The 18,223-nt window shown below is 37.5% G+C and overlaps 2 protein-coding genes across 2 annotated transcripts; both read right to left on the bottom strand.

Moving 5' to 3' along the window:
• Positions 1-1,034: 1,034 nt before the first annotated feature.
• slc38a8b (solute carrier family 38 member 8b) lies at positions 1,035-8,673 on the bottom strand. The gene is made up of 11 exons (XM_077518170.1): positions 8,612-8,673; positions 7,943-8,141; positions 6,803-7,001; positions 5,926-6,082; positions 5,754-5,858; positions 3,991-4,048; positions 3,475-3,589; positions 3,243-3,390; positions 2,919-3,121; positions 1,369-1,420; positions 1,035-1,208 (listed from the first exon to the last, which is right to left on the bottom strand). The coding sequence occupies exons 1-11, from the start codon at positions 8,617-8,619 to the stop codon at positions 1,106-1,108; spliced, it is 1,347 nt and encodes a 448-aa protein (XP_077374296.1). The 5' UTR covers positions 8,620-8,673; the 3' UTR covers positions 1,035-1,105.
• Positions 8,674-10,652: 1,979 nt separating this feature from the next.
• On the bottom strand, positions 10,653-18,207 carry nrn1lb (neuritin 1-like b). The gene is made up of 3 exons (XM_077519793.1): positions 17,994-18,207; positions 14,762-14,909; positions 10,653-13,485 (listed from the first exon to the last, which is right to left on the bottom strand). The coding sequence occupies exons 1-3, from the start codon at positions 18,049-18,051 to the stop codon at positions 13,182-13,184; spliced, it is 510 nt and encodes a 169-aa protein (XP_077375919.1). The 5' UTR covers positions 18,052-18,207; the 3' UTR covers positions 10,653-13,181.
• Positions 18,208-18,223: the final 16 nt, after the last annotated feature.

The following is an 18,223-nucleotide window of genomic DNA, read 5'->3' as shown; positions in this document are numbered from 1 at the left end:
TCAAGGCTTTTTTTCCACCCCACATTTACTGGATTAAGTCATTTGGCCAGCAGGTTGAAATGCTGTATAATCTCCCAGGGGCTGAACACAAGCAGCATTCCAGTCTCTGGAGGCTGAGAACTGCACTGGATGGGTGGGACATAAACATTACAGAAATTAACTGTTTCCTGATGGTTTATAGTTTGATTATATTAAGTAACCACAGAATATGCGCCTAAAGGTAGAGCTCTTTTGTTTTTCTTTGCCATGTGCTCGGTTAATGCTCATACACAGATTTTCAATTGCTGTAGTAATTCTTGTTTAGTTTACTCATTTCTTCCTCAACAGTAGATTACTCAATCCAGCACATGGGGTAAGCATGTGCACTACCATAATTCATTTAAGGTGCAAGTCAGTAGCATTGATATTCACCATACTGTACCTCAGCCAAGATAAAAATCAGACATATATGACACACATACAGACAAAAATATACCATTTGTCCAAGAAAATGATCGAACTCACGAGCAGAGAGAGGTAAATATTCTAATTGCAACAAGACTTTGAGATGATGTTAAAAAAAAAAAAAAAAAAAATCACGCAATTTGCACACCACATGTGCATGATTTACTGTGCTGTCCTCCGATAAAAAAAAAAAAAAGTATAATTCATACAAGATGCAATACTGCCCCCTGTCAGCTCTAAGACAAAAGCATTTTGTGATTTGAATACTTTACAATAAAACTAGTTGTATTTCCAGTTTCAGATGAAATCCATCCACATGATTTCATATTTCCAGACTGTATGCATAATTATATACAATCAAATACAACAAAAGAGTTATTTTATTTTGTTTGACTTGGAACTATTTAAATTAATCATGCATCACAAAACAATAACACACACACTCAAAAAAAAAAAAAGAACAATAAAACCTCAAGGCTATGGACAACCTGCATGAGAATCACAGACAAGTTAAAAAAAAAAAAAAAAAAAAAAAAAAAAGTAACTTCACTTGTGCAAAAGAGTGCCACCAATCGCCCAGGAGTCACAGTGAAGCACCATGATGATGATGATGATGATGATGATGATGATGATGATGATGACGAGGAGGATATTTCGACAGTCAGAATTTGTTAAGAAGCTCCATGACAGCAATAGTTGTGCTCTGTCCGAAGATGAAGGCTCCAACAACAATAGTTAGGATTCCCCAAACTGTTAAAACGACCCTGCAAAATGTGACAATTGTATTAGTAAAGTAAAAAAAATAAAAAATTGGTCGGTGAGTTTAGCTATGAAAGTTTAACTGAAAATGGGAGCAACAATAAAAGTGTTGCATTCATATTTTTGTTCAGTGTAAAAATGATTGTCTTAGTGGAGCATACTCACTTGACTCTCGGACTCACGGGTTCATTTTGCATGATGAATACCAAGCAAAGACCTGCGTTACAAGACAGGTAACTTTGCAATTACTGTATTTCAATAATGCAGCCTCAGTTATCCACATTTACACATCGACAATCTAAGAGCTCTATTTAAAAAATATGTGTAACGGTTGAAGTCTACTTGTAATTTTGTGTTCGCCAGTAGGAGGAGCTATTGTTTCAGTAATTGTAATTGAAAGGTTAATATGGTGCGCAAACTTATTTTTGATGTGCATTGTTTTTATTTTCCTATTTGTGTAAGTAGTAGGGCTATATTGTTAATAATAATTAGTTTGCAAGTAAATTAAAAGGGTAAAATTTACATTTAACTTTTAGAACACGATTAGGTCACTCCCTGTTTTTTCGCTAGCATAGCAAAGCAGTCAAATCCGAAGCAGCCTGTAGCAGCTCGACCTCGCGCTTAAGTGAAGTTAATTAAGTTTAACAACCAGCAAATTGCCACTGTTGTCAAATCCAGCTTTTTTCATCTTAGACAGCTGGCTAAGGTAAAAAAAATCTCCTATTTCAGCAGCACTTAGTAATGGTAATCCATGCTTTTGTTACATCTCGGCTGGATTATTGTAATGCACTTTATTTTGGGATCAGCCAGTCCTCCCTGTAGCGTCTCCAGCTTGTCCAAAATGCTGCTGCTCGTCTCCTTACTGGTGCCCGGAAGAGGGAACACATAACCCCTATCCTGGCCTCTCTTCACTGGCTGCCCGTGAAATTTAAAATCCATTTTAAGATTCTTCTATTTGTTTTCTAATCTCTCAATGGTCTTGCCCCACCTTATCTCGCCGAGCTCTTGCACCCCTACACACCTGCCCGGTGCCTCAGATCAGCAGACCAGACTCAATTGGAGGTACCGAGGGCTAAGCGGAGGCTTAGAGGAGATCGAGCCTTTGCTGGTGCCGGTCCCTCCCTTAGAACAACCTACCACTAAATATTAGGCAGTCCCCCTCGTTATCCTCTTTTAAAAGACGTCTTAAAACACATCTGTATTCCTTGGCTTTTGGCGCACCATGAGACTTGTTCTTGGTGTTTTGTGGTTTAGTCTACTTATTTATGTATTTATTTATCTCTTTATTCACTACTTCTTATTTGTTCACTGATGTATAATGTATTAAAAAAACAAACAAACCCTGTATTCACACTTCAAAATGTTTGCTTTGTTCTTGTTTACTGCAAAACTGATGTTTATGTACAGCACTTTGTATACAGCAACGCCTGTTCTTAAAGCGCTTTATGAGTTGAGTTGAGTTGAGTTGAGTTGTATTTTATGTTTTCTATGTTTGGTAAAGCTAAGTTTTTCATTGTGGTACACTATTTGTCTCACCAGTTCTACGGTGTGTCTCTGTGGTAAAAAGCAAGGCCCACAGTAAACATCAGTGCAAAGAACTCCTGTGTCTCCGATTTGTGAACAAACTGGCATAATATGTCTTACTGATCAGTTTTGATTGACATTGTTAATAAATTGATTATTGTGTTTGAACTGTAGAAACATATGTACAGTACCAGGAAAGATAAAGATGAAGAAGGCACTGATTCCTCCAATAACACTGATGACCTCGCCCATGTCAGGGACAAACATGGCGATGAGAAGTGTAACGGTGATCCAGATGACAGTAAGAAGCGCCCTGCAGCGACTCTCAAAAGAGCTTGTCACGATTCCCCGATGACGCCTTTGGATTCGTATCATCAGGTTTAAGATGACGGATCTGTAAGACGCGCACACTTTATTTTGCAATGTACGAAACACACAACTCGCACTGCTCACAAAATAGGGATGGACGTGCATTCAAAAGTTCAGAAAAGTTCACTGAACTGAACATTACATACCTCCCGAGAAGAAGAATAATTGGATAAATAGTAACAATTGATATTCCAAAAAGCAGTCTGGAAATGATCATGACAACATCATTCCCCGGATATGACATCAAAATATCGGAAGCAACTTCTCGACCAAACGTCATGAAGCCATACACTCCTGGTGAGAGAGAAAGTGGACACATTTAGCAGTTGCAGCTGCTCACAATGCAAGGAGCGTCATGATTTTTGGAGGTCAACTCACCGGTGAGAGTGTAGATGAGCAAACAGAAGAGCATGGAGATGACAGAGATGACCACCCAGTGCGTAAGCTTTTGGTTCTCCATGCTGCTGTAGATTGCTATACAGGCCTCGTGACACTGCACACACAAGCAGTACTCAAATATACAGACAGACTTTCTACATATTGAAGTGCATCTGCGGGATTTTTTTTGTACATTTGTGAAATCAGAGGTCACTTTTTTTCTCTCTTTTCTATATTTTCTTTTTTCCGTTTCCCCCTTTTTTTTCCTCTTTTTCTTTTGTTTTAAGTCAGAGGTCACTAATGTTATAATTGAAAGACGGCCTTATGACTCCAAATCTCTGTTATAGTCTGTTTAAAGCGTTTCATTTGGTTGAGTGCATGTGTTTGGATGGTCATTTGATTCTACATTTAATTGTAATTTCCTACATGGAGTTGATGAATTAGATATGCTGCAATTCATGTGAAGACATTAATAAGTCCCGCATTCAAGTTATTATAAATACGAATGGATCCTACCTGGAAACCAAAGCAGATGGTCGGCACAACACTGAACATGGATGCCCACGAGCCAACACTGGAAAGAGACGGACATCACTTGCAGACCATGACGAAAGTAGACTAAAACATCAAATCAATTCAGGTGAAGGTGAATTCGTGGGAAATGACAAGTATGAACAAAACACAAAAGGGTTACACCAAACCAACCTCTTTGGAAATTAAAACTGTTGACAGAAGTTTTGTAATCTTCAAATATTTCCACAGTAGGTATTTATTTTCACAGAAATAAAATGTGGCTTCATTGTGACCTCTAGTGGACAAAGTGAGTAACAACTGTTACTTTTATGGAAAGAATTTGACCGAATGACGGTCCAGTTGATGTTTAACCATCCATCCATCCATTTTCTTGACCGCTTATTCCTCACAAGGGTCGCGGGGGCTGCTGGTGCCTATCTCAGCTGGCTCTGGGCAGTAGGCAGGGGACACCCTGGACTGGTTGCCAACCAATCGCAGGGCACACAGAGACGAACAACCATCCACACTCACACGCACACCCTAGGGACAATTCAGAGCGCCCGATTAACCTGCCATGCATGTCTTTGGAATGTGGGAGGAGACCGGAGTACCCGGAGAAGACCCACGCGGGCACGGGGAGAACATGCAAACTCCACCCAGGAAGGTCCGAGCCTGGACTCGAACCGGAGACCTCAGAACTGGGAAGCGGACGTGCTAACCACTCGACTACCGTGCCGCCCTTGATGTTTAACGTCCTTGATTTATTGCCGTGATTTTATTGTCTTCATTTTGAAGCATTGATCAAAATTACACTACTTCCACCGCCAGTGTATGAGGATTGCAACATATGTAGACAGATAACATAACAAAACAGTGGACCTCTGCTACTCATGGGGGAAAAATATAAATGACACCCAAAACAACTAAAACAAAAATAAATAAATATACTGGAGTTGTAAAAAGCCACAAATAGGTGAATTTGCATTCTGTACTCAGACGCATTATTTATCGTCAGTGAATAATGACTAATACTACTGCAGGTCACTGACTAGGTAAGACATCTCCATGTAACATAGAAAAAAATAGTAGACCACTTTCTTTGATTTCTTTTTTTGTAGTTTTAACTCCTGCTAAAGGTGCATGAGGAAAAAAAACACAATTGCATAAAAAAAAAGAAAGAAAGAAAAAGTTTTGACTGTTACATAAGCTCTTAAACTCTTATGAGCTATTTTTTTCCATTATATTTTCATTATATTTTCCCAACCAAAATGACCTTTAGTTTGACCAGGCATGTAAAATGAACAAAACAAATGAAGAAAAAAGGGTTGTCTATAATTTATTTAATTATTTATTTTATGTATTTGTGTATTTATTTTTATGTATTTATTATTTATTTTTTCCACTGGTAGAAGCAGTACAATGTCCATTGAATTAAAGCAAAAAAAAGTGGCAAAAACTGTTATTTATTTTTATGTATTTATTATTTATATTTTTTCCACTGGTATGAGCAGTACAATGTCCATTGAATTAAAGCAAAAAATAAAATAATGTGGCAAAAACTGGTATTTATTTTTATGTATTTAATATGTATTTTTTCCCACTGGTAGGAGCAGTACAATGTCCATTGAATTAAAGAAAAAAAATGTGGCAAAAACTGTAGCAGTTAGTCAGTGTATGTGCTATATAAATGACGCTGACTTGCCTTTACATTCTATTTATTTGTGTCATTGGATGTTTTTATAAAATACAAAAATATTGTGACTGACCCTTGAGTGTGCTGTGGCATTACAATGGTCGTGTGGCTGTCCATCAGGTAGTATTTGACAATCACCGCCACACATAGATAGGTTGCAGCCAATGTCCCCAGCACACTGTGGTGAAGAGAAATATATTCAATGACAACAATAGAATATCACTTATATGTACACAAACACAAACCTTGTGTATTTCTGAATGCCAATTTCTTTTGGGATGGACAGCGGCAGGATGATGACGAGACACATGACGAAGAGGGCAAAGCGCTGGTCAGTGTACCAATGATACGGTATTTCCCCTTCACCTGACCCCGTCACCGTCTCATATAAAGAAATACACACTGGTGAACACAAAAATAGAAGAATAAGAATAACTACTATCATTAGAATAACAAAATGTCTGTGAGCCTTACAAGATTTACACAGTAAATAAAGAATCGATATTTGGTAAAGTCATGCGAATCATTTGCAAATACAAGCAATTATGAAAAGATGTGTTCATTGAAGGCATGTTATCACGCTAAGTGCTTGAGCCCATCTGCACTGCCTGCAGCATTTTGGATCAAAATGGATGTTGGGCGTGTATCTGAAAATCCAATCAAATGCTCTGTTTAAAAATCGGACAGCAAAAACATTTACGGGATTAGGATGATGTCAGATGGACAAGATGACAAAAAGAAAAATGAAAACCAGGTTGCAGTAGCCTAATGCATCCCAAGCACATGTTTACCAAAATACTAACTACAATGAATGTTTATGTGAGGATGATCGAAAAGGTATCATTATTATTATTGCAAGATACAGTGCATATGTTCAAACTCCTGCTTAGAAATCTACAAACACAAAAAAGTGCTAACGTTCAAGTTTAGCAGAATGCTTTTCATTTTCATCAATTAAAAAAAAAAAACACAAAAAAAACTTTTTTTTTATTACATGAAAAGAGTACTCTAATACTTTGTGTACCTAAGTAGTAAAATAATAAGCAATGAAAATAATTCGAATCATTCTGGTGTGTGTGGCCACTAGTGGGCAGTATATAATGACTCAGTATAAGGACTCACATTTCTCCAGCTGGTCCTGTACCACCACCAGAAAGGCCACGCATATCATGAAGAGGTTGAAGCAGAAACAGACCTCACAAAGTTGGCCAATGGCTCGTCCACACACTTCTCGCACCACATCCTGGTAGGTCTTTTGTCTGCTGACGGACGAGGCGTAGCCAAGGATGACCAGCCCGCTGATGAGGAACACCAGAGATACCTGCACGAGTAGTCGAAACTCTGCATACTTGTGTCCATGTGATTTTTTTATTTATTTTTTTTAAGGGATTTAGCATGTTCATAATTAGCTTTTTGCTTTGTCGTGTCAGTTATTGCGTGAAACGACTAGATGGCTGGGTTGAAAATTAAATGATTGGACAAAATCAGAAATGTCTGTTCTGTCTTTCTCAAAGGGTTGGGAGTCAAAACAGGTCAGTTTGCATTGGCTCAAAAATACGTAAATGTGATTCCGAGCATTTTAAGTATTTTTTGTTTTTATAATAAAGAAATGTACCTCGAATGTTCTTAGCCAATAATTTATATGTTGATGTTAAGGTAATAACATGATATATTTTTCTCAGTTTGGGTCCCATTCTAAATTGGGAAACCCTTACATTAGCCTACCCCTAACATTTTGGGCCCCCTGGTCTACTTGGAAATCTCATGCAGTGACAGCTGAGTGCTTCGAGTAGCGGCTTCATTAGAATTCAGCCGTGAAAAGCATGTGAATCTTTCACACAAGGGAGAAAGACTTAAAGTATGTACAGTCAGTGTTCCCCTATTCGCGATTCTGTACTTGGGATTTCAATCAGATTTCTTAGGGAACCTGTTCTCTGTCTTTCGTTGTTTATGGGCTCAGATCAAAGCTGTCTATACTACTACTAATAATAATAACAGTAGTAATAATAATAATGTAAGAAATAAAAACAAAGCGTTATGTGTGGCTGTGCCGCCATCTTGCGGCATATATAGGCAATTACAACCCCCCCCCCCCCCCCTTAACGACAAGTGTAACCTTCAATATAGTCCTTACATAATAATCACTTCATTAGACAGTGAAGAGCAATCTAATTACTTTGGTCTCAATTTCGAATGTACTCTTCTCATATTTACGCTAAATCCGTACTCAGTCATTTCCTTGCTACTTGTGCGTTCACCTACCAGCTCCACACTAACAGCAGTAGTCACTCCACCAGCTTTCTGGAAGGCCCAAGGGAAGTTTAGCAGTCCTGCTCCAAGCGCAGACTTCAGCATGATGAACACGGCGCCGAAGGATCCCAGACGCGGGGGATCTGAATGGGATGCAGACCGAGCTAACAGGCTAATGCTCTCCCGGGCGAGTTCCTCCATGTTGCTGTAACTTCACCGACACAATTCCTCGAGGTTCAACTTATTTCTCCACTCTAGCCCAGGCCACCGTAATGCACATATATGGTCCTGCTGCCACTTCGGCCACGTGGTCTAATTGGACGTTTTGACTATTAAACATTTCACTCTGAGGTGACAAATGTGACACTGAGGCGTCTGACAGCCTTCTTCCTCTCATTCAGGTTCTAGCCTGAAGCTTGGATTCTGACTGACCTCATACACAGAATTTATACATATAAGTAAACATTGCACATGATAAGTGTGTTGTCAGGACAGTAGGTGTCTCTGTCAAAAAACAACATAAAATACATGTTGAGACGAGTGAACAACATAACTTTGCCTCAATAGTTAGTTTACCCAGTGTAAAATATCTTTGTGGTGTTATTTTTTTCTGGTGTCATAAATAATTATTTGAACACAAACAGTGGGGCAACAGGTGCACATCGCTATTACAATACTTACAGGTGCATATTATTCCTTTGGGGAGGAGGGGGCTTTCAGGGCTATATTACCACAGTTTATGGTTATGAACCTCTTGAATGACGCGTCCGTTTATCGGTATTATACTGCCCCCATGTGGCCAAGGCACACACACCGGAAAGAACAGCTCAATATCCGTTGAATTGATGCAAAAACTTTAATTCTCTACATTCAGCTGAATTATGTCATTGCTGTGTGTTATTATAAATGTACAAAGTGACAGCGCTATTTTTCTTAATTATTGTATGAATGTTTTCTGCTACCGAATGCAAAATAATATGTTTACTTAGCTTTTTAGTTGTTGTTTTTTTTTTAAAATAAAATTATGATGTTTTCAAAAATTTCCATTTTGTCATCCGTTTTCAACTCATTGTGTTTTCAGCTTCCCAAATGCTGTCCTCATGTAAACAAATGGCCATGGCCACAACAAACATACGTTTTTAACTTTGCAATTAAGTTAATGGAAGGTAAAATGCTCTTTTTACCGCTACAAAACCATTTTGGGGGTCTGTGCATAGAGTTTGGGCTGTAACTTTTACTAGATTTATGCCCAATGGTTACTACTATTATTTATTTATTTTATTTTATTTACTGTCCAAAATGTCCATAAACTCTCACTGGCTTTGTGATAAAGTAGACCTATGGATGTCACATTTCATTATGTCTTGGTTATATAGAACAGACAACACAATCTGGTACATGGCACTCCATAATCCTGAACAATTGACATTTCACACCATCTGTTGTCCACGAGAAAGAGATAGAGAAAAGTCAAAACTTTGTGTGCTATACTCACTGTTTTAAACACTAGGGGTGTGCTCAAAAAATCGATACGGCAATATATCGTTGTGGGCCTCATTACAATACACGTATCGATACGCAGGCGTCAAATCGATATTGCTCGTTAACTTTCAATAGGCAGTTAACGTTTGCCTTTGCAGCTTGCATTGTACCTAAAAAAATAAAAATAAAAACCAGCAGCGTCTTTGAAGTTAATTGCCTTCAATCAATGCAAAAATAGCTCACCAGTGATTGGACACTGTGTCTTGCTAAGAAAAGTGAAAGCAGAGGAAGAACATCAACATTTATTTACATATAAACGTAACATGGCACATGTGTCTGAATGTACCAATTTTCTTAAATTTTGTTTAAAAATGAAATAGAATGTGTTACATGAAAAAAAATGTTTTTATTTTACCAAATATTTCAAATAAACACATTTTAGAGCTGTAATTTTAATACTTTGATATTTTTACTGATATCGGCTCCTGCCTATTAATAAATTTTCCCGGTGTGTCTGTGAAAACTGCTCCTCGCTCTGCAGTACGTACATATTTAGACCAGGCATGCCACTTGATGGTAAACCAGAAGAGCTACTAACAAAAACATTTTTGTCATCCAGCATAATAAACATATCCTTTAGGTATACATATGACTGTTATTATAAAATGCAAGTAAATGAATGTGAAATATCGGGATACGTATCGCCTTGAAGATTAAGTATTGGGATACATATGTATCGCGATACGTATCGTATCGTGACCCCTGTATCGTGATACGTATCGTATCGTGAGGTGGGCGGCAATACCCAGCCCTATTAAACACCATGATCGATTGTATGACTTGATATATATTATGTATTCTAAATGTTTTGAGGGTGTCATAAAGATTTGATCATTGCATTGAAGGGTGGTTGGTTGGTTGGTTGGTTGGTTGGTTGGTTGGTTGGTTGGTTGGTTGGTTGGTTGGTTGGTTGGTTGGTTGGTTGGTTGGTTGGTTGGTTGGTTGGTTGGATGGATGGATGGTATTTGTCATTGAGAAATTCAGGAAGTGTTGAAATATATCACAATGTAAAAACATGTATAAATAAAATAATAAAATATAACTTTTTATGGCTCTACCTAAATTAGACACAAGCACAAACACTCAACACAATTTGAACATTGGGACTCATGCCGAATGTTTCTAGCTTTTTCTTTTTTCTTTTACAGTATTAAAAAGGTAAATAATGGCCATACTAAACTGGAAGACGAATCATTGTTTTATTAAAAAATACATGAATATATTACATCTTATCACTGCATCTCATAATGTTCCATAATAATGGCCTGCATAAAAACATTCATATTCAGGAGACAGTTTGCTCTTTACTGAAAATATGCCATCATCAAAATGTGCCTTCTCATCACTTAAACAGACAAACCAACAACCTTTAACATGCATTCAGTCTTATTTCATATCAACACTGCTAACATTTAATTACACTTATTAATAAACCTTTGTGAAGTACCATATATAAAATTACACTTTTAGAATACCAGTAACTGACTTTAATATAAGTTTAATACACTAATCTTTTATAAAGCAGGACACAATGACTTGCTCAGCAGCTCCTGCTTCTGAATATTCATCATGCTGCAGTGATGGCGCATTCACATCTGACCTTTGACATTTTTTAGATGTCATGTGAGCAGTCCTCCTCACTCTCATTTCACTATTAAGTTTCTCTAAGAGTGTTTCAAAGGTGCACACCCACAACAACTGAATAAAGACAGACAGACGAGATTAATATACTCGTGCCGCGATTGTTATGAAACCGTTTAAGGGTATTAAGATCACACACACGCACACATGTGGCCAAATGCTCCCAGCACTCACTAACTGAAAAAGCTACATTTTAAAAACAAACTTTCAATTTACAAAAATAAAACTAACTGTGATTATGCATTTGATATCTGTGAAACATACATAAACATATATTATTGTGCTCAAAATCAGATCAATATAAAAATCTTTCTTTTCAGTGATTATTTATTCAGTCTTTTCTCTGCGATATATGAGCCATTCCAAAGAATTGTTACCATTTGTGTTCACAAGAAAGAAAATTCATGCTTCGCTCTGTTCCCTCACATTCACATAGCCTAGCTCTATAAAGATGACTCAAGAAGCTGAAGAACCAGAACATCTAATGCAGCAGAATGGTTAGAGCCAGTCTGCTGAGGCTGCCTGTTTTCTGTTAAGAAATTATTGCAAACTTGACTACACATGTACTCAGCAATCTTCCACTCACATGCACAACACATAGACAAACAAGTACAGAGTGTTCCAACTATGCCTTGCATTTGCAGTTTTAGGGTTGGAACATCCATGGAACTAGGGGCGTGGCCGCATGGAAACCAAATAAAAAGAGAGGGTGAGGAGAGGATTTTTCAGAGAGTGCAGTAGTGAATGGTATCAGTCAGTTCTTCTCCTTTCTCCTCGCGAGCCTTGAACTGAGTGTCTTCTCTCTCCTTTTTGTGTTGCGTTTACTAGATGTTAAACGGGTAAACCTGAACTATCCCAAATATGTTTTAAGCTTTTTTTTTTCTTTTTTTTTTATAAATTTACACTTTCGTCATGTCCCTGGGTTTTCACTCAATCCATTACTCTTCTGAAAAATCTCTGTCTCATGTAAACAGGAAATTGCATCATTCCAAAACTCTGCAGACCACGGGAAGGCCAAAAGTAAGTTCATTAATTTATTTTCCCTGTATATTCGATGATGTAGGACAATCAATTGTGATTCCGGGATGGGTGGTTTAAATTCTAGATACACTCTTGCTACCTAATTTTTTGTGTGTGTGTTTATTTTTATATACAGTATGTATTTTGTTGTTGTTGTTGTTGAATTATTGTGATGTGCTGATTGTCAACATATAGTTCATGTATTTGCTAATTCTATGCTAAAAACTCGCTACTTTTATATTCAGTCCTGTTACTCGAATTAAGAGTCTCAGTAACGATGACATAAAAAAATAAAATAGCCTGAGATACGACAATAGAAATTTTGAGTATATTTATTTTAATATGCGTGTTATCAGCTTTAGAGTTGAAAAAGTCAAAAATGTTTATTTTGAAAGCAAACAAGCAAATGGCACCGGCTCAGCGGAATGACCCATATTTATATTCAAAATGTGCGTGTTTAGAAAAAGAAAAAAAAGAAATAGGTGTGCTATCAACTGAATTTTGTGTTAAATGAAAAAGGAATGTGTTAAATAATAAATATATAATAGACCGTGTTTGTACTGACTTCATTTTTTCACATTTACCATATCACCCACAAGAGTCAGTTCAGTCCAAAGCTGGCAGCTGTTTGCAGTCCACTTGTCTTGACCAAAACTATTTCAATTAGGTCGGCTTCTCTCTGAGAACGAGGCATTTTTAATCTGATCGTGCTAAAATACATTTTAAATCTGAAACAAAAGAAACAATGAGTCTTCCTGACTTGGCCTTTGAAATCCTGATTTTAGGATTGAGACCTAATCACAAACGCTCCTGACCTGTGATCTGGATCAACTCTGTGACTGTTGACTGTCATTGTGATTTAAAAAGCTTAAAGCTGGTATTATTCTTCTCTGATCTGGTCACCTAAATGTTCCTGAGCAGCCTCACAATTTTTGTCAGCACTCAGATCAGAATATACATTAAATTATACAATTTTGTACAGTCTGCTGGTAAAAACAAATCATATAATGTCTCTTCACCCACTCCAATCCACTGTAAAACACTGAAACTAGATCCTGAGCAGCACGAACAAAGTGCTACATGTGGGAAAGATAAATGTGGCGAGAGAGGATCCCCATTGGTATGTTCTGCCCTTCAGTGTTTCCTGGTTGGTCTGATCCGAGGTGGGAGGGGTTAGGGGTGCAGGCACAGTACTGGGTGGGAGTGTGGTGAGGCTGGCGCACATGTTGTAGAGGTTTCCAGAGAACTGGTCCTTCCTGGATTCTTGTCTTAGGGACTCCCACACTGCTGCTGCTTCTCTGGGACAGCCGGACATGGCCTCGTTGGCACAAGCATGGAAGTCATTCCAGGATCTTTTAGGAACGAGGAAGACAAGGAAGGAAGGAACAATGGGTGTGGAAGAAGCTATCACTTGATATAAAAAGTCTACACACCCCCAACTGTTTTTGTGCTATAAAAAAAAATGTCCAAGATAAGCCATTTAAAAAACATTTTCCACCATGAATTTCACCTGTAACCTGTGCAATTCAATTGGGGGGGAAAATGAAATATTTTTGAGTGAAAGTATAAAATAAACAACTGACATAACCCCAGTTAAATCTTTTTTTTTTTTTTTTTTTTCTTTCTTGCACAAAAACTAAAGGTATTGTCCTGACACTGAATGCTATCAAATTACCTGTATTCATAATCCCTACAAATTTGGGTTAGGGTTAAGGTTTTGGTAAGGGTTAGATCACTAACATCCATCCATCCATCCATCCATTTTCTTGACCGCATATTCCTCACAAGGGTCGCGGGGGGTGCTGGAGCCTATCTCAGCTGGCTCTGGGCAGTAGGCGGGGGACACCCTGGACTGGTTGCCAGCCAATCGTAGATCACTAACATATTCAACTAATAAAAAATAAAAAAAACAAAAAACGGGCTACTAGTAAACAGCAACGTCTATTTTAAGACAATATTATTGAATCAACTGGAGCCCAGAAGACAAGCAAAACAACACATCCTTATTTCACTAATTACTCTACTCTATGTAAATAGCCCAAATGGGCCAATAACTTTGTGCTAGCATCAAAGTCAAATTGAACATAATATGTAAAAGTAACTGGAGCCCACAATAAGAAAAACAAATCAACAAAGCAAAATTTTGTTTTTCATATATGTTGAAATAGAAGGATTTTTTTTTCATTTTTTTTTTTTACAATAGAACCACAAATTGCTGTGGCTCTATCTAAATGTTATTGCTCTTGCTTTTCCCTAGCAGCAAATGAAATATTTTAGTCAACGGTAGTCCATGTCCATTATAATTGTAAGTGAATAAAAAGCTAATAAATAAATAAATAACCAGAACTTCAATCTGTGACGTATAGCTAACCACCAGCAGAGTGGAAATGTTCCTCCATAACTCTCATTTTTATCATTTCCATCCATTTCATTTGAACTTGTCCTTATTAGGGTTCTGGGAGAGCTGGGGCCTATCCCTGCTGACTTTAGATAAGAAGCGGGGTACCAATCAATTTATGGTGCATCTTACAACTTTCTTATGGCATCCAACGTTTCTAAAGTGCCACTTTAGATGTGTATTGAGAGAAAGCGGGCGAATGTTTTCTATGGTGACTGTCTGATTCTCACCTGCAGATTGAGTCAATGTTCTGCGTGTCCTGGTCTTTTTGTGTTTCCACCAAACTGTCCCCAAGCGTCAGCAAACACTGTGCAAAACTCTTGTAGATGGAACCACATGAAACAGCAATTGCAGCTCCATTACATACTTCGACCAAGCCTGAGAAAAAAAGGGAAAAGTAATAAAATTACATTACAATGTGTAGTGTACAATGAATGCACATTGTGCTCTTCGGGTCGAAATACTGTTATCACTTCACATTGATGGTTGGGGGATTTCATGTAGTTTAGTAAAATGCAATGTCCATATGCTTGTAAGGATCAAATAGATGCAAAAATATGTTGTGTTGTATTCATCTGGAAGGATTACACATTGTGAAAGCCTAAGTCATTGTGGCCTTACATAAGCACTGCCTGACTGCGCTGATGAGACAAAACACAACCCTCTGTTTCTTCTGGAAAGCTTCATGTACACACGATTTTGCAATCTGGCTAGTGAGTTTTGTCATATTTAGTAGCACTGTTTTATCGGACAAATATGCCGGCATCTAGTGGGTTAGTGGGGTTAAGGTCGGGGTCGGTCAATTTCGTCCACATCAAACTGACATGAAAAAATAGGACACGTGAAAATCTTTCATTTTAATGTTGTTTTGGAGGTTTTAGATGCCTTTTTGAGGGCAGCCTGACAGTAGCAAGGAAGCAGACTAGCATCCCTCCAACTGCTAGTTGCAATTGCAGCGGTGCATTGATATTTTGATTTGGTCTGTGACCACGATCATAACTCAAAACTTGTACTGTATCTCAAATTATCTTTCTTCTTTGAAATTCTTGGAAATTGTATGAATATCCAGTCCAGATTCACAGTTTTAAAAAATTGTATTGAGTTTTATTTATTACTATTTTTTTTAATGAGAAAAAAAATCACTCTGTAATATTGTAATTTAAAACACATACAGTAATGGTATAATCAGATAGAATGTAAAGAATGTTTAGAGATCTGTCACACTTTTTGCTTTAACTTAATGGCCATCATGTTGCTCCTTCTGCCACTCCGCCACCTGGGGGCAGTGAAATACATACACACTGTATGGCTATACATGGAGCCAGCCAAAACTTCTCAGTAAATTACACTAATATTAGTCATTATTTGCGAATTATAAATCAATTTTAGCATATATGTCTGTGAGTCCAGTATTATCATCAGGGGTGTGCATTTTGCCAATAACAGACGATTCGACACAATACACTTGCTATACGATTCAAGGGCATTTATTTTAAAGTCGAACGATTTGATCGATTCATTAGATTATGATTCGATATTGAAGGACTCAATTCGACAGGATACAATGCAATGAGTTTGTTAGTGTCAATTTACAATATGAATTAATTTGTCAGTAGTTTAAATGGCTTTTCCTTGAAAGAGATTTATCAGTCTTGAGATGAAATGTAGCTTTTGTCGCGTTTATTATTTAATATTTATTATTTATTATATCTCTAAAACCTAAACTATTCAAGTTAATTAAATTCAAACAGCCGTTTTAAGATATATTTATATAAATTCATTACATTCACGATGAGCTACTGCCACACCTCATTCTGTTCCATTCAGGGTCCATTCAACTAAGTACAGCATAGTCATCAATTTTCTACTAATAAGTTCAGGGTTATAGCAGGGAACAACTATCTAAACATAATTGTTTTGTTTTGTTTTTGTTTTGTTTTTTCAAGTATTAGATGAGATTTTAGCCTTACAAAGTAATAGTGTCCTCTCACTATTCATGGGGGCACGAGACAGAGCCCTGCTGTTAATAGTGACCTCTCAAAAAAGTTTAGGATTGCCTAAAGTTGTTTGAAGATGCGAGCAAAGATCTTTATGCAATTAGACAATGCTATTGCCTGACTAAATGAAGCTCCTCCTTTGACTTCAACATAGTTCCCCAATCTGCCACAAGATGGCGCCAAATCAATATTTTTATATTAGACATTAGGTTTTTCAGTGAATAACAGTTCCACAAAAAAATCTACAAATAGGCTAAATTCTGCCCATGCTGGGGTTCACATTCAGTCATTGGTAGTGTAGCAGTTCTCATAGCTAACTTTCATGAAGATGGCTCTATTCATGTTTAGTGACCCATGGTTCACCAATGGTCTGTCACTGATGGAAGGATGGATGGAGGATAGTTCACTGTGGTGGAAAAATGTACTCTCGGTCTACATCAAGACTGAACGTTGTGCCTAATATTGTGACTCACTCACGAAGTGAGTGCAGTTAAACGCCAGTTATCTGAAAATCAAAAAGTGAGCATTTTTATCTTTGAACAGGCTAAATTTTCATACCGCCCTTTTATTGGTTTCCATTATAGATACAACAGGAAGCGTAATCTCTACTGACAATGTCTATGTCACACACATATCCACACATATGTCGTAGTTGTAGTCTCCAATCCACCTGACATACCCAAAACGGTGATATTGTACTACACAATAAACAATCGTCATTCTTAATTCATTTGCTCCCAAAAACATATAAATACGTTCTATTTTAAATGTATTAAGTGTCCCAAAGACGTAGTAATACGTTTTTTGTTTTTTTTTTAATGCTAGAGCATACAGAAGGCTTTGATGCAGCCTCTCAACTGCAGAGAATGGGTGAAAAATGGTAGTAATTACAAAAACAGCCAGTAGGTGACAGTAGAGTATAATAGATCAACCAGGGCAATGATGAAAACAAGCTGTTTCTCCACAATTCTAAGCAGATTTGTGAATAATGATGAAACTGAGATTATAAACAGATAGAAATATGCTTTTTCTTCCTGATAAAATAAGAGACTTTAATCTTTCTTAGGTTCCATGTTTTTATAGCAATAGAACACAATATTCTGTGGGCCTTGCAAAATCAGTCAAAATCCAGTAAAACAGCCAGGAGCAAAGGGGGTTGATTCAATGAAAATCTCTGGGAGTGACTATTAACATACTGCGCCATTCAATCTAAAATTATGGGAAACATTCACAATGTGAAATTGTACAAACACACACAGTATTTACGTATAAAGGATTATATAGATGCCATTTGTTTTTCTTTAGCATTTCACTCATGCCATATCCCTTTCTGAGTTTTATGAACAAAAGAATGTTCATCTGAACACAAGACCCAAATAGGAACATGAAACAACACTCAAAATGGAACAAAACTGCAACAACGTTCTGGAAACTTGACACACGGATCAAACAGAACCAAGCTTACTGATGGAGAAGGCGATGGGCAGCAGTAGAGCTGTGACGCCTGCCCGGGACTTCATCATTGGGCTCAGCAGAGTCCCACGGAGCTGCGTCCCTCCTCCGACACAGAGGCTATGATGTGATGCTGCTGATGGATGAAAATCCGCAACATGTGAAGCGTCCTGCCACCATCCGTTGGGAATTCATGAGATTGTAAAAGTACAGAACACACAGAGGCACAAGCCTGATGGATTA

Source organism: Festucalex cinctus, chromosome 4 (genome assembly GCF_051991245.1).
Source record: "Festucalex cinctus isolate MCC-2025b chromosome 4, RoL_Fcin_1.0, whole genome shotgun sequence".
Taxonomy (NCBI): domain Eukaryota; kingdom Metazoa; phylum Chordata; class Actinopteri; order Syngnathiformes; family Syngnathidae; genus Festucalex; species Festucalex cinctus.
This window is presented reverse-complemented; position numbering and strand designations above follow the sequence as displayed.

What these genes read in the sequence shown, in the direction of transcription:
- slc38a8b (XM_077518170.1), bottom strand. An exon ending in CCATCTGCTTTGGTTTCCAG is followed by an intron (nt 3,590 to 3,990) that starts GTAGGATCCATT and finishes TTGTGTGTGCAG; the next exon opens with TGTCACGAGGCCTGTATAGC. An exon ending in CTTCATCTTTATCTTTCCTG is followed by an intron (nt 1,421 to 2,918) that starts GTACTGTACATA and finishes CTTGTAACGCAG; the next exon opens with GTCTTTGCTTGGTATTCATC.
- nrn1lb (XM_077519793.1), bottom strand. Translation starts at nt 18,051, where the DNA reads ATGATGAAGTCCCGGGCAGGCGTCACAGCTCTACTGCTGCCCATCGCC. An exon ending in GCCCATCGCCTTCTCCATCA is followed by an intron (nt 14,910 to 17,993) that starts GTAAGCTTGGTT and finishes TTTTTTTCTCAG; the next exon opens with GCTTGGTCGAAGTATGTAAT. An exon ending in AACATTGACTCAATCTGCAG is followed by an intron (nt 13,486 to 14,761) that starts GTGAGAATCAGA and finishes CGTTCCTAAAAG; the next exon opens with ATCCTGGAATGACTTCCATG.